Source organism: Lonchura striata, chromosome 1A, assembly GCF_050655825.1.
Source record: "Lonchura striata isolate lonStrDom1 chromosome 1A, ASM5065582v1, whole genome shotgun sequence".
In the NCBI taxonomy this organism is placed as follows: Eukaryota; Metazoa; Chordata; class Aves; order Passeriformes; family Estrildidae; genus Lonchura; species Lonchura striata.
In genome coordinates this window covers 60,579,404-60,594,404 of record NC_140741.1, presented here as the reverse complement: position 1 = coordinate 60,594,404, position 15,001 = coordinate 60,579,404, and the positions used below count along the sequence as shown (strand labels likewise).

General features: G+C 43.8%; 1 protein-coding gene across 5 annotated transcripts in view; it reads left to right on the top strand.

The window, feature by feature from the left end:
• The window catches only part of GRIN2B (glutamate ionotropic receptor NMDA type subunit 2B), a 224,454-nt gene that overhangs the window by 122,048 nt on the left and 87,405 nt on the right, over positions 1–15,001 (top strand). For all 5 annotated transcript variants that reach the window (XM_021552888.4, XM_021552890.3, XM_021552889.4 and 2 more), the window contains one exon: positions 7,127–7,241. In XM_021552888.4, the coding sequence (XP_021408563.1) occupies positions 7,127–7,241 (115 nt within the window). The remainder of the gene's footprint in view (positions 1–7,126; positions 7,242–15,001) is intronic.

Here is a 15,001-nt window from a genome sequence, read left to right as displayed (position 1 = left end):
ATCAAGTATCTGGGGGTTAAAACAGAATATTTTGACATGGAAATCCTATATGTTGTCTCTTATGATTAGGAGCATGGAAATTTTGTATTCCTATTTCTCCTTCACAAAATTTGAACTAAGTCTTCAGTGATATTTGTTCCCCTGTTGAGGTGATGCTGTTCCTTATAGTATTCTTTCCATGTGGCATATCACAGATGTGTTTTAATAGGGACTCTTTTCCACAGGAGGAAGGGCAGAAGGTGTCGCACAACAGACCAGACTATGTGGGAGCATGATGGTACCAGAACCTTCATCTTCTGTCCAAAATTACTACAGTTTTCAGATCTTACGTTTCTTTTTCTTTCTAGCAAAATGTTGACCTCTTTGTGAGAAAATGTTGTGGCCACATTCTTATCCCATTTAAAAAGTGGTTTTGCCAAATAATGCTCTGGCATTTCTGAAAATAGGTTAGTCAGGATGTCTGTGAGAAAAAATTGTCTTTGGTTGAAATTTCAAGATCTTGCTGTGACCAGCATAAGACACAGGGCAAAATCTAGGCTTATCTCACTCTTCTTCCCATGAATAGGTTACTTCATCCTATTGTATATTTGTTTATCTTACAAGTCACATACAGTCTGCTTTTGGTACTGTCAGCAGCGCCCTGTCAGAGGGAGTGTGAAATGCCACTAGGCCTGAATGGCACCTCTTTCCCCATTAGTGACTGCATAGGATGAAAATCAAATGGGAGATCAGGTTCTGGATGACAATATGTACACAGAGGAAAAATTTATTGTGAAAACTCTGAAGCTCATGCAAGCAGCCTTCCACCTAGGTATCATTATTGTCATGTCTGCTCCAGATTAGAACCCATGTTCCCTTTTGAGGGGTTATTCAGTGACCCTGCACAATAACTCCCCTACCCTGTCTGCTTCCTGTGAGGCAAAACCCTGTGGTGTAATGATGAGTTTCCCCTTACATCCTCAGGAGGGAGGCTGGGGGCTGCACACGCTGTGGAAAGTGAGCTTTGCTTCTCATTTTTAGGAATGGTCCCGTCTCATTAGGATCAAGCAATGCATGTAGGAAAGCAGCCCTGTCATTGCTGTGGCTCCCTGCGTCCTCCAAGGATAGATATATCCTCAGTTCCTAGGAACTGTCATCTCAGAGTCTTTCTGAAATGACAAATGTGTGGTAGATAAATAGAAGAAATGGGAAACAAAGTGGAAGTACATTTTTTTTTTTCAAGATTAAGAGAGGGACTGATGGAAAAGCTTCATCCTTCCACTGTACCTAGGAGCTTTTACTTGGAAGTCTCAGCACACCTACACATTGTTTTCAAAGCCACTTAGCTAAAAATGTTGAAGAAACAGTAAGGATAGGTCAGTAGAAATTTGTCTTTCACCAGAGAGGTCAGGATTAAACACCAAAAAAATTCATCTTCCTAGAGGTGAGGGACCAGTCTCAGTGGATTGACCAGTATCACTCTGTTGATGTCAGATAAGTATCACTGGTTTATTGCAGCCCAGTAGCTGCCCTCTTCTGAAAAGGTGTGGACAGCAGAGACAAACCAAATTAATCTCTTACATCTCTGTTATCTTTTAGCCCAAGGGATATTTCCTAATCTAGATGATTTCCAAATCTTTTTGCTTAATGAAAACAGTCTTGAGTTCTGTGAGTTTCTCTAAGGCTACTGGTCAGATTGATTCCCAGAAGTAATTTAGGCTGTAGTCTGGGCAGATCTTCTAGTACAGCATGCCTGTACAATTTAAAATTTGGTAGCACTCTTTCCTACTCTTTCTTTCTTACAGTGCATTTCCCCATATTTAGTGGTACCACTGACAGTGGAAGAGAAGGAAGTAAATGCAGAAGAGTGGGATGCTGTTCCCTTAAGATTTAATTTTCCTAGTCAATAGTTGCTTCTATTTTTTTTTCTCATTTGTTTTGGTTTTGTTCTTCATAATAGTCTCTTGTTAAATAAAATCAACTGCACTCATGCCCTTGCATGGAATCCTTTTGCTCTAAATTGTACCTGACACCAGACAGATGTTAGACAGATACAGCCAGATGTGCCTGCCTTTCACAACTCCACAAGCCACTAACAGTGCAGCAGCGTAAGGGACAGTGCAGGGAAGTGAGCAATGAGAGAACCTCTGAAAGGCTCAGCCAGGATCAGGATTTTCAGAACAGATTCCATGGCAAAATTTATCAAAGGCCCAGGCAGAGCCTGTTTTTGCCTTTTTTTGGGGTGAACAATTGGGTTTGATATCCTGTGGAGCCTCTCTCACCTCAAGAGAAGTCATCCATGCCCAGCTGGGTCTGGATGGTTCTTATGTCTGAGTTGGCTGTGTGCTGAGGCAGAGGCCAGCCACAGAAATTTTCAACAGTGGTATAGAGAAATAATATATGTATTATTTTAAACTGCCCGTGGGTTTGGAGAATGGAGGTATAAGTCAGAAGTGAAAGGGATAGGTTGCTGTTTTCTCATTAAAAAAAATCAACACTACTTCAGTCACTCAGATGGAGGCATTAACAGCATAGTTAGTGCTGGTTAAGTCTTTCATCTGTCAATCACTTGCCCCTTGAAGGTCAGAACTCCCATTTGTAGGTCAATATACTGGTCCTCGACTCCCTTTTTCCTGTCCTTTGAGTCCCCCCATCCTTTAGTTTGTCCATCCTTGTTCAGGAGCAGGTGTGAGGGATGGGCAAGACCCTGCTGCAGGGATGGATTGATGTATTCTGCCCTGGTTGTTAGCATCAGGCAAGGTTGGGTTGGTCTTGCTGGTGCTGAGAGAGGGAATGTGGTTTGGAGCTGTGGGCACTTCTACTAAAATGCAGTAACATGCTTTTGCTTTTTTGCTCCTTCCTGGGCATGAAGTGGGTCTATTCCCTGATACCTCAGACTGGTGAATTTTTAACACTGTTTCTAGGGGGAAAAAAAGGCTATTTCACCATGCAGATTCTGTGGAGTAAAGACCTTTCACTGCTTTCATCTCACTGCTGTTATGATTGGCCTCAGTGTTTCCCATTACAGTGAGATTCCAGACAGGATGATGGTGGTGTGCATCCCCATCCTTCTATCCTGCATTACATTCCACCTGCCTTTTACCCTGCAAAGGTAAAAGGTATCCCACAGCTTTTCCCTCCCCACCCTCCACCTAGAGCTTGTTTTTCCCTCGTGTGCTGGGCTGCAGAGATGACTCCCCAGTGCTGACTGTGGAGAGGCTGTTTTATTTATATGGTCTGTCTTACTCAGGGAAGCGATCGATGGAAGGATAATCACGCCATTTCAGACAGACTGCTTGTCTCACTGAAGCATAACAAGCACTGACAGGACGCAGGGGAGGATGTGTGTTTGTGTGTGCTGCACACATGTGAGGCAGGGAATGTGACAGAGTGAACCAATGCAATGTCCAAATTTGCCCCTCCAATCAGCAGGCTTAGGAGGAGCTGATTCCAAGCAAGGCACTGGAGGAAGAAGTAGGAGCGGCTAGTGCCGATTTCAAATGTGTCTCCTTCACACCTGTCTCTGGGGCAGTAAAAATTTTGATTGGCACCCTTTCTGTGTTCCCTCGAGCCCCCTGTGCCCACCACCTGCCTCTCAAGGCTTTCTCCATCATGGCTGAAACCATTTAAAATGCCATCATCTCTCTGCTGGTCCTAAATTGGCCATCTGATGTGGTTTTAATGCTCTATTTGCAAGGCTTTAAAACGCTCTCCCTTAACTTTCAGGGCTGACAGATTTACATCTAAGATGGTTGATGTTGCCTCAGAGCCCGAGATGGGGACTTAGGTACCCCTGGGTCTAATTTGCTTTGTGCTCAAGGGCAAGTCCCTCTGTTCCTGCCTGCTTGTCCATACCACACGGCTCACGGCACCAGCCTGTTCCACAGGCTCTGTATGTTTTTCTCTTACCTGCCTGAGTTCGGGCATTGCATCTGCTGCATTGCCACCAGGCTGGCGAAGGGCTCAACCCTTTTGTGCTTGCATTAAGTAGTTCCAGAAGTTGCCACATAAGCAAAATCTTTTGCTGAAAGGTGCTTCTAGCAAATTAAATTAAATTGCCTGTGTCAGCCCCCACCATGCCCACTTTCTCTAACTCTCTCCATTTTGGAGTGCCAAACATGCAGGGATTAAGATTTTTACAGGCACAGTTTCCTCCTGGTTTACATCACCTGCATGCACAACCTGCATGCCCTCATGTTGTGCCCCTGTTACATCTGGTGGCTCAGTTCAGGCATGTCAGGAAGTCTCTCAGCCCCCTGCTTGCCTGCTTAGAGACTGGAGTGTGTATAGGCTGTAGGGAGGAACCAAATCCCCCTGGCCAGAGCAGGCAGCAGTGGTGCTGGTGTACCAGGGCAGCAGTGCTGCCGAAGGGGGTGACTGCTGCTGCAGTAATGATGGAGGGCAGAGCCACTCGAGTGTGGCTGCCTTGCAGCATGCTGCTCACTCGGCCTGCCTAGGAGTCCTTCAAGCCCCGATGCTTTGTCACATAGGCTCAGTGCTCCTGAGCAAGCCCTGCAGCTCCCGTGAGCTGCTCTCACCCTGCATCCCTGTGTTAGCTGGCAGCGTAGGTACAGGAGAGCAGGGAAAGATGGGGGGGATGCCACTTCTTCTGCACTTCTCCTGCAAACTTTTGTAAACATATTGCTAATGGGTTGGGGAGAAAACACTCTGAAGAGTTATATTGCCAAATTTGGGGACTAATTTCAGTCATTAAGGTGTGAAGCAAGGGATTTTAGTGCTACTTTAAGTGTAAATCTCAAGGCAGCTCCAAGGATCAGAGTTGTTGATGATCCTGCTTGATTATTATTAGAGGTTCTAATCTTTCCAGTGAAAATGAGCATAAATGACACCCTCTTGTCTCATATCTGTTGCTGATTTCTATGAACTCTTCTTTTCAAGCTGTGCAAGGGAAATTCCTGTAGTGGAATCATTCTTGGGTGTGAGGAGAAAGGGGGTTGAGAATGGTTTAATATTGGTGTTTGTTTAATTAGATGTTGGCATTGCTTACTCATTACTGACATACAAAGCTGCAACTCCCATCAGGCTATTGGCATCCTCATCTTCTTGGAGCCTTTCCTTGTCTTTACTCTGGTGGCCAGTCATGAAGTTGTAATCTTGGTCCACTGGAAGATCCCTCTCACCATTACCAGAGCCTTAATTAGGTCTTGTAGGGTGCACATACCTGGCAATGGTCCGTGCCTGGAATTCCTCAGTACCAGAACAATTCACACAGCTGGGAGAAAACAAAAAAAAAAAACCAGAAAAAGAGCATGTGTTTCTCTGACATGGGATGTTTTATGCCATTACAAACAATTGCATGGTTAAGATTTTCCAGGTGGAGCATGTTCTGGGGTTCACTCAATGTTCCAAATGGCTTTGGGGTTCCAAATGGCTTTGGTTTTTGGAAAATAACCAATAGCCTGCCTTTGAAAATTGTCCTGTTGCAGATGTTTCATGCTGGGCTCCCTTATGGCTGTATTTTCAATGCTGAACATGTCCCTTGAAGGTCACAACATGGAGCAAGTGTGGAATTTCCTTTAGAAATAAACACGATTTCTGATTACACTTGGCAATGGGGAGATAGTAGATGAGTTTGGTTGATTAATGGAGTTAAAAGAAAAAAGTTTGAAAAAGGAAGAAACTAATGACCTGCTTTTTTATTTGTTTGGAGTTTCCCTTATACAATGATTTCATTAGATTAGCAGGGAGGTCTCTTTGTGCAGATAGTAGGAAAGCAGGAACCCACTGAAAGAACAGATTTTTCCCCCTCTTATTTATTTTCTTGAAATTGGTTCAAATTGACTTCATAAGGGAGAAATTGAAGCTGAATATTAGGAAATGTTTCCTGATGTAATGGTGTAATAGAATAGGAAACCTCTCATGCCTGTAATAGAAATGTTGCTTGTGTAATTTATAGAACTGTGCAAAGTAGGGGAGTGCAGAGTCCAGGGGCCAGCCCTGCAGGCAGCTTGGTCACCTCTGCCTCTCATGGTGATGTGATGCTACTGGTGCCAGAGCAGATTTACAAAGGTAAAATCTACTTCATGCAACAGGATTGTGAATTGAAGTGAAATATATGAACAGGGTAAACTGTCAGAGTGCCATGGCGATGTCATATAAACCACTGAACTGTGAAATGTGTATTTACCTCCTCTTCCCTATAGTGTATTTCTAGATGGTCTGACAGTTAAGAAAACAATAGACCTGATTCTTTTTTTACAGCAACACTCCTTTAACATGCTCTCACAGTGCAGCAAGGTCTTGAAATCTCAGTCCACTTAAAGGCCTTCCCTATTGCCAGAGCTGAGTAAGGAGGCTTTAGAATAAATGAGATTGAAGTCCGGATTGTTTAACTGTCCATTTGTGCAGCTGACATAAAATGCCCCAACAGGGAGTGCCTTCTGCAGAAGTGATGGGGCCTTTCCAAAGAGAATTGCTGATGTTGGCTGCAGGGCTGATAACCCTTTAACTTGATTTTACTGGGTGTAAAGCTTGACTCTGTCCATAGGAAAAAGGACTTGCATCAGCTTCTTTCAACATCCTTGTCCCTATTCTAAGCTCCTTCACAGGATCATTCTGGGCCCCATGAGGAGTGCTGGCTCTGATAGGGATAGAGCTTCTTGCAGGTGTGCTGCTCCTTCCTCTGGTCTCCACTGCTTCCCGAGTCATTGCCTCGATATTTGGGCTGGGGGGAGGCTGTCTCCACTGCTTCAGCTTTCGCCCATCACTGTCCTCAAGTGGCACGCAAAATCCCCTTTGGAGAGTGAGCAAAGTGTAGGCTGTGGAGTGTGTTTACACATCTGATTGCTAAGGATCCCTCTGCCCTTTGAGGCAGAGGGAAAACAGGGACTGTGGGCATACGTATGTGTGTGACTCTTAGACATGCTTTTAGGAATTCATTGAGAGCCAACAGTACATCACTTCCCTATCCCAGCCACAAAATGGGGGCAATTGCCCTGCCTTGCCTGATGTCCCAATTTCTGGACTAATTGTCCTGTTTTTCTCACTCCCTTCCTCTTAGATTTTCTACTGTTTTGCACTGTGCTTCTACCCTCCTGATGTGAGCTGAAGAGGGAAGGCAAGGTCTCATTTTGGTTTTTGTTTACCAAGCATTAATGTTCTCCTTGCTTTCTTCTCTCTCCTGCAGGTACCTGATCAATGTCACCTTTGAAGGCAGGAATTTGTCGTTCAGTGAGGACGGATACCAGATGCATCCCAAGCTGGTCATCATCCTTTTGACCAAGGAGAGGAAGTGGGAGAGGGTAGGATATGTTTGGTAATTCTCCAACTGTGTCAGGGAAGAAGGGAGAAGGCTCCATGCAAATAATCCTCCCCGCCTTTCTGTACTTCTTATCAAGGGCTGGCAATCTGCTTCTCGTATCCTGGACCACTGGTGTCTCCAATGCCCAGGCTGCTGTCTTCTACATGCAGGATGCCATTACAGTCTTCCATTAGCATGCATAAAAAATTCATCAGCTTCCTTTCTGTAATCTCTGAACATAAATTTTCCGGCCTTTCAGAGAAGATGCCTCCTCTGTACCATGAGTTTCAATGGCTGAGACAGAAAATATTTCTCTGTATGGCTTGGTGGCAGTGACATTCTGTACACTAAACGACTATGATTGAGCTACAGCCACACTTAGTAATTTATGCCAGTATTAACTGTACTTGATATATCTGGCCAGTGTCCCTTGCAATGGGATGGTGTGTTAAGCAGGATGTGAACGAACGTGAGATCATATTGAGTTGTTCAAAGATCCAAATGTGCATATTTTGGAATAATTTGCAAAGCACCATTTTAGAAATGGTGTGAATTTCTGACTTAGTGGCAAGTTTTGGTTCATTTCACCTCCCACACAAATGTCAATGGTCCAGGCTCCAAACAAGTATTCCCAAAGGGTTTCTGTTGAAGCAGAGGGAGTAGTTTAAGGGCTAAGAAAATGAGATATAAAAAGTGTTTTGGGTGTGAGAAGTCAGAAGAGGAAAAGGAAGAAAAATTCATCAGAGCACTCAATAGATATGAAGGAGAAGTTGGTCTGTGTGCAATCATGTGTATGGCTTAGAAAAAAAAAACCCTTTGTCTCCTGTATGGACTTGCAAGTGACTTGCTTAGTGAAAGTGAAGAAGCAATTAATGGGGAAATGAGAATGAGATGGGGAGCTGTCAGGAGAAGTGTATTCAGAAAACAGCTATAAGAACAACTTACAGCTTGTGAATGAGGCAGAAGAGCAATCACTTTAGTGCCTGGCAGGCACTAGGGTCTCCCAGTAGTTGCAGGAACTTGGGAAGAAGGTGAAAGCCCCCAGCTTGTGCCTGATTTCCAGGAGGACCTATCTACCTCATGGTCTTGGCACTGTTCAGACCAGATGAGGGTGTGGTCTGGGAGATTCAGAAGAGGTCTCAGTGGGCCAGGAGTGTGAGGAAACAAAGGGCATGGCATAGCATGTGTGGACAACTCTTGGACATAGCTGAAGGCAGACTGTCTAGATACTGCACAGGGTGTGGACATGCAAAGCTCAAGCTGTAGAGACCTCATGTCAGGCTCAGCTCATCACTCAACTTCATTAAAGCTTACCAGGAAAAGTCCAGGAGGATTTGTTCCTAGCTGGCACCACATTTGTTCTCATGGGGGAAAATTCCATTGTCAGAGAAGGAAAATGAAGCAGTAGCAACATGAATCATCCTAGGGGTTATTAGCAGGCCTGGCTGTGGGAATCTGTTGCTGGAATGCTTTGCAGTCTCTGGGGAGGCACAGCTAAAAAGTCCTGTTTTTATCTTGCCTGTCATATGCTTCACATGTCACACCCTCAGTGAAGGCTTGGTGGCTTCCGTCAGTGGTAAGAAGGATTGTTCAGCCTCTGAGAATGTATTTGTGGTCTTTCAGATGAACTAGACAATTAGTAGAAGGGATCCTGGTTATCAGGAGTGTTGGGATTAGATTTGTGACTTGCTTGAGCCCTGCTGTCTGTGAGGACTACTTGGCATCCATTAAACCAAAACAGTCCTTCATTTCATAGGAGCTGGGGCTGGACTGAAATGAGGCTATGATGAACTATGGTATTAGTGGTAAGAAAAACACAATAGTGCTTCCTGGACATAGATGTTTTATCTTGAAGTGGGTACCTTCCTCAGAGATCAGATTATTATAATCAAACTCTGAACTGCCTGAATTTTATACTGGCATATTCTTTCTGGAAGACACTGAAGTAATCTCCAAAATGTTCCAATCACAGACCAAAACCTTTCATACCTGAAACCTCATGCTCTTTTTCTTATTTTTATTCCATTCAGCAGAAATGCAAACATGAAAATATAAGTGTGAAACAGAGATCTTTGTGACAAAAATCATAGTTTTGTTCCATGTTTGCAGAGAGTCAGACGACACAAACTGTTGGCCCTCAACAGCAAGTCCCAGGCAATGCCACAATACAAGAAATTATTAATATATTTTTAGCACATAATTCCAACACCTTTATTGTGATTTGGAATGTTATCAAAATTCTCACTAATTTTATGTAAATAGCAAGGTGCTTCATCCTGGAACTTTTAGGCAAAAGGGCAGTAGGAGAGATGAGATGAAAGGCTGAGTGGGAAACACTGATTTGGTCCAGTTGCATTCACTGTAGCTCAGTCTTTAACTACATACTTATCTATAATCAAATGCTATGCCTGGAAGGAACATCAAGAAGTCAACTAGTCCCTCCCTGTGCCCCAAGAGAGGGTTTAACTAGACTGAAATTATTCCTGACACATATTTGTCTCACCTGTTCTGAGAGACCTTCAATGCTACAAATCCTATGAAATCCCAAGTCAATCTCTTCTATGTGTTCTTTCTCCTTGCCCTGCTAAGTTTTTCTGATGTCTAACCTAGATTTCACTGGCTGCAATTTAAGCCCATGAATACTCTGTGTCTCCCTAATGGACATAGGGAATTGTTTATTCTCTACCACTTCTTATCATCCCCATGTAGGTTTGAAGTCTTCTATCATGTTGTCTCCCAGTCATCTTTGGTGTAGGTTACACAAGAATTTGTTCAGTCCCTCTTGGTAGGTCATGTTTTCTAGTCTTCTGGCCATTTCTGTTAGTCTCCTCTGGATTTAGTAACACAGCTTGCAGGTCTGTACAGCTTGGCACATTGGATTCTTGAAATATGGCAAATGGATTTTGAGGGTATGTCTCATGGAGTGTATATAAAAAGATATGCTTTAAAATAGGTGTGAAGTCTTCCATTTTCTGAGCAGCAAAGATCCAGACAGGGACTGAACTGTTTCAGGATTTCAGGTCTGTGAAATCTTTCACAATTTTGATTTTTTTCCTCAATAAATATCTTCACAACCTCAACCTCACCAGTTATTTCAGAACAGGAATTAATTTTCCAGAGGAGCTGCAGCTGCCACCAGACTCTGATGATGATAAATCTCCTCATGAGGACTTCAGACAAACTGAAGCCTTGTAGGCCTGACAATCATGAAAGAACAAGAAGAAAACCCACTTTCTCCAAGGGGGCAGTAACTTGAGCTCTCCTGCTTGTCGTAACCATGAGTAATGATTCATCATGATAAGCAAATGTGCTGAATTTCATTCACTTTTCTGTACTCTGCTCCTTGGGGACAGAACACTGCATGCCTTTCCACACTACCTTTTCATCAGCTGGTTAGTAAAGCTCTTTTCTTCACTGGCCAGATAGCCTAGGTGTGTTTTGAGTACCTAGATGCCCCTGTTGTTTATCACAGAGGTGCAGGTATGCAGATGGAGGTGGTGAAGGATGTCTACTCTTATGCCCCATGAAGGATCATGCCTCAATGCAGTGATGAGTGGGGGCCAGATGTCTTGTCAAAGTGAGCCAGAGTCAGTACCATACTAGGTTTTGTGTCAGTGGGTTGTGATATTTTGTGGGAAGAGATTTCACCCAGTATTTTTCTTCACTATTTGCCTTTCCCTTCTGCTCTCCTATCATCCCACGTATAATGAGGACTTAATTCTGGGTTCACGATCCCTTTTTGAGGGCTAGCAAGTACCACTATCTCCAGCTCCTGCTTATATCCTCCATTTCTACTGACTCCTATCCCACTAGCTCCCCACCAACAGTTCTGTCCCATTAGCTCACAGATCCTCCCCATCTGCTTCCTCCCTTTCCCCTAGCAAACCTGGGGGTGACACAAATGTTGTGAACTTTGAGGCCCTCTTTCAGATTCTTTCTCTACTTTAATTACTAGTGAGTTTGGCATCTCTTCTATCACTAGTTTGTGCTCAGCCTCATCTCTTAGGTGTGCCACTGGGGATTCAGGGCACCTTTCCATGAGGCTCATGACACCAAGTTCTTGTACCATCCCACAGAACCCTTTGATTTACAAGCTCCCTCCATCTCTTAGCAAGCATGCCCCATTCACTCCTCTTCCTGTCTGGACAAGCAAAGCCCCAGGTGATGGTTTTGGTCAGGGTGCCACTTCAAACCATCTTAGAGAACAGATGGGAAACTTATGTTGAAAGATTCATTCTCCATGTACTAATCCTCGCCCCTTTCAACCTTCACCCCACTCAGCAGATAAAATGTTTGCCTGCTGCTGGTGCTATAATTATCAGCATTTGACTTTTGAACTCTTCAACTCCAGCAGGGTCTGTTCTGCTTCCTCTAGCCATTAGTGTGACCATGATTACAAATTCACAGGCAGGCTGCTCCTAGCCTGTACCCTTACACATTATGTACAATCCTTACACAGGACTGTACACACTAGTGCTCCCTGGGAATGAGGCAGTTTGCTGTGACATCCTCTCAGCTGCCTCAGTGACTGTAGACTTCCAGGACTTCCTAATGCTTCAGCAGAGTGGAAAATAGTGCCACTACTCTCTGCCACATGGACTCTTCAGAGATGTGTTCAACCTCGATCACAGTCTGCATAAGATTAGTTTGTGAACTTCTGTGACCCTGTCTCACGTTTGGGAGAGAGCACCATTATGCCCATCCACACCTGGGAAGACTTCCCCTGGGATATGGGAGGGAGATACAGAAAGGAAAGAAGGATTTAGGAAAAAAAAACAGAAAAATTAAGATTTCCCTTATCAAAAAAAAAGAGGAAAGAGAACAAGATACATTTTTGGACACCTAAATGATTCTTGAAAAAAGGACATACTAGTCAAGTACTTTTCATGTCCCAGCAGGGAGAAAGAAGAAGTTGTCTTGCTAAATTGTCAAGCAGAAAGATTTCAGTTAGATATATAGGGATCTGTTGAATTATTGGCATGGTGAGACATGGTGAGGCTCATTTGCTGGTAGAGGTTCATTTGCTGGAGTATATAGAGAAAAATATCCAACAGTGCAGGATCTCAGTCTATCTTGTCCTGCTTCTGAGCTGGTGGATGCAGTAAGTGATCTCTTGTGGTTCTCTGCCAGCCTACATTTCTGTGATTAGATAAGCAAGACAAGCCTGAAGAGTTCCTCACAAAAAGTAGCTTATTTCATAGGAGAGGCAACCTGGATTATGGACAAGCTGATCAGCAGAAACTTCAAGCCTGATCCAGTGAGGTCATAATTTCTTCAAGCTTCCACCATGAGCCTTTTGTACTAGCAGGCAGTTGGCATGTGAAGGCTATTGTGCACATCTGTGAACAAAAGCTCTTACAGAGGCACTTGTCACCTCCTGAAGTCTGCACCTTTGGGGAGCTGATGAACACCACAGAGATGCTGAAGAGGCTGTAGCATTTGATGATGATGCAGCTTTCAAGCATGATCCCAAGTCTTACTGTGCATTAAAAGAAACATTCTCTGTCATCTCTTTGTGTGCTTCAGTGTCCCAGTGGCAGAAATAACAGGGGAGAGGACTGAAAATACCATCAGTATTCTTGGCTTTTAGTAACAGTCCATGTGGTACTGACCACTCTGTGAAGAATCAATATGAATCATGTTATCCTATCTGTTACATTGCTTTGCAGAAGGAAGGACTTCGATTTTTTTTCTTTCCCTTTCTTAGAGAATAAAAGCCTCCTTAAGGAAGACTCTTTAAAAACAGGAGAGGAACAAGAATTTAGAGTTGTGAGGTGAAAACGGCAGCTGTACAAATCCAAGTCTTCTCTGAAGGCCCTCCCCTACCTTTGGAAAGATGACTAGATATTTTGAGACAGTTTCTTCCTTGTGTTGTCTGCTACCCACCTAGGCAAGCCTTGCACATGTATGCTTGCCTCCATGGGGTAGAAGTTGCTGCCTTTGGTCAGGTTCTCTCTGTGTGTGGAGTTCTGGCATCTTGCCTGTGTGTCCAGGGAGGAAATGATTTTTTTATTCCACTGAATCCTTTTACAGTGAGACAAAATTGGATTGTTTTTGCCAATCAGTCTTGTTTTGCTAATTTTGCTGTGTACATGGGGATTTATGACTCATTGTCCCTGGGGAGAAATGGCATAGAAGTTTGTTTAAACCTACTCAGAGTAAGAGACTGATTCTGTTCCCACAGAACCAGTTTTTAGAAGGATATAGCTTCTCTTAGAGCAGAGGGAAAGTTCTCTGAACAGGGGACGTATGGCTGAAATTAGAACGGGAGTCTGTACATGCATTCCCCCCCACCTTATTTTTAAAGTGTTCTTTCTGGACATGTCTCTAAGAGACCATAATTTGCTGAATGCCTTACTTCTCATTAGACAGCAGACTTGCATCAAAGAATACATATTTTATGGATATCCCACTCCCAAGTGAGTGTCCCTTAGATACCTGATCTAGGTCACATCTGATGGGTCTGTTTATGACCCTGATTCAATCAGACAACCAGATGGCTTTATTTGTGAACCTATGCTGCACCCACTGCCAGGATTTGGCCTGACTTCTCACAGTTGCTCAGGATCTAACTGTATGTATTTGTGGCTAATTATTGCCATGTTAATCTTACACCAACTTCTAAGCAGAAGGACAGATTTGAGTACCACACAAAGCCTTCCTTATCAGAGGATAAATGGAACTATCTTTCTGAAAAAGCCTTCTATGTAAATCTTGCAGACATGCTGGTCAAACTGTTTCTTTGCTGGATTACTGTGTCCTGCAGTAATAAGCTAGTCTGGTTCTGACCAAAGAGAACATATTGGGTGTCTCTTCCTAACCACTATATGCTATGTCTTTATAAGCTGTCCGCTCTCTTTGCCCCTTTCTGAAGCAGTTCCTGACTTTGCTTGAATTTTGGAGAGTATTTGTATGATTCATGAGCCTGCAGAAAAATATTCTGGCTCTTCTCCACCAGACCCTACTCACTTGCTACTGGAGGGAATTCTTACATTGAAACAATGACAGCTTCTTGGAAAGACCTTGTCCTCTTATGCAAATCAGGTATAGGAATATCTGGAGATCTTTATTAAGCCCAGGCTGTAGTTAGAATGCCTCCTACCATTTTTCTGCTGGTGTAGCTGTTGAGGTTGATGGCAGCCATCTGACCTTTACTGGGGTTGCCAACCTAACTGCTTGGACAGGGGATCCTGGAGGATTGTGTTTGGTGTACTAATAACAGCATGTGATGATAACATCCAGCCACAAGAGAAGGCTGCCCTCACCTCCATTTTATTCTGCATGAGGACTCTTGTCTGGTGCTTTCTCTCAGCTGACTTGCTCATGTCACAAAGTGAGAGGTGCCAGTGTAACCCTTTGCCATGTGTATATGCACCTCTTGCACATCATCATTGCTGTCCCCAGCACCCAGGTATGGACTTGGGACTTTGCAGGGAGCAGAGTGAACACTAACGAAAAAGGTGGCTCCTACCCCAAAGTGGTTACACTTTAATTACAAGACAAAAGGTAGCAGATGGGTACAGATGGACCAACGGGGGAGTACAAGGGAACAATCAGACAACATTAGTCAGCATGGTAGGCAGCAGGCTTTACACACCAACTGCCTAACTCTTGTGAAGGCTTTGATAGGCAGCAGAGAATTATAACTGGCTTTGTGCAGGCTTATGGGAGCCTCATCAAGAGTGTGAAGGGCAGACAGGGAAAAGCAGTTAAGGTGCTTGGAGAGCTGCAGCTGAGAAGGTGCAATAGCTCAAAAATACC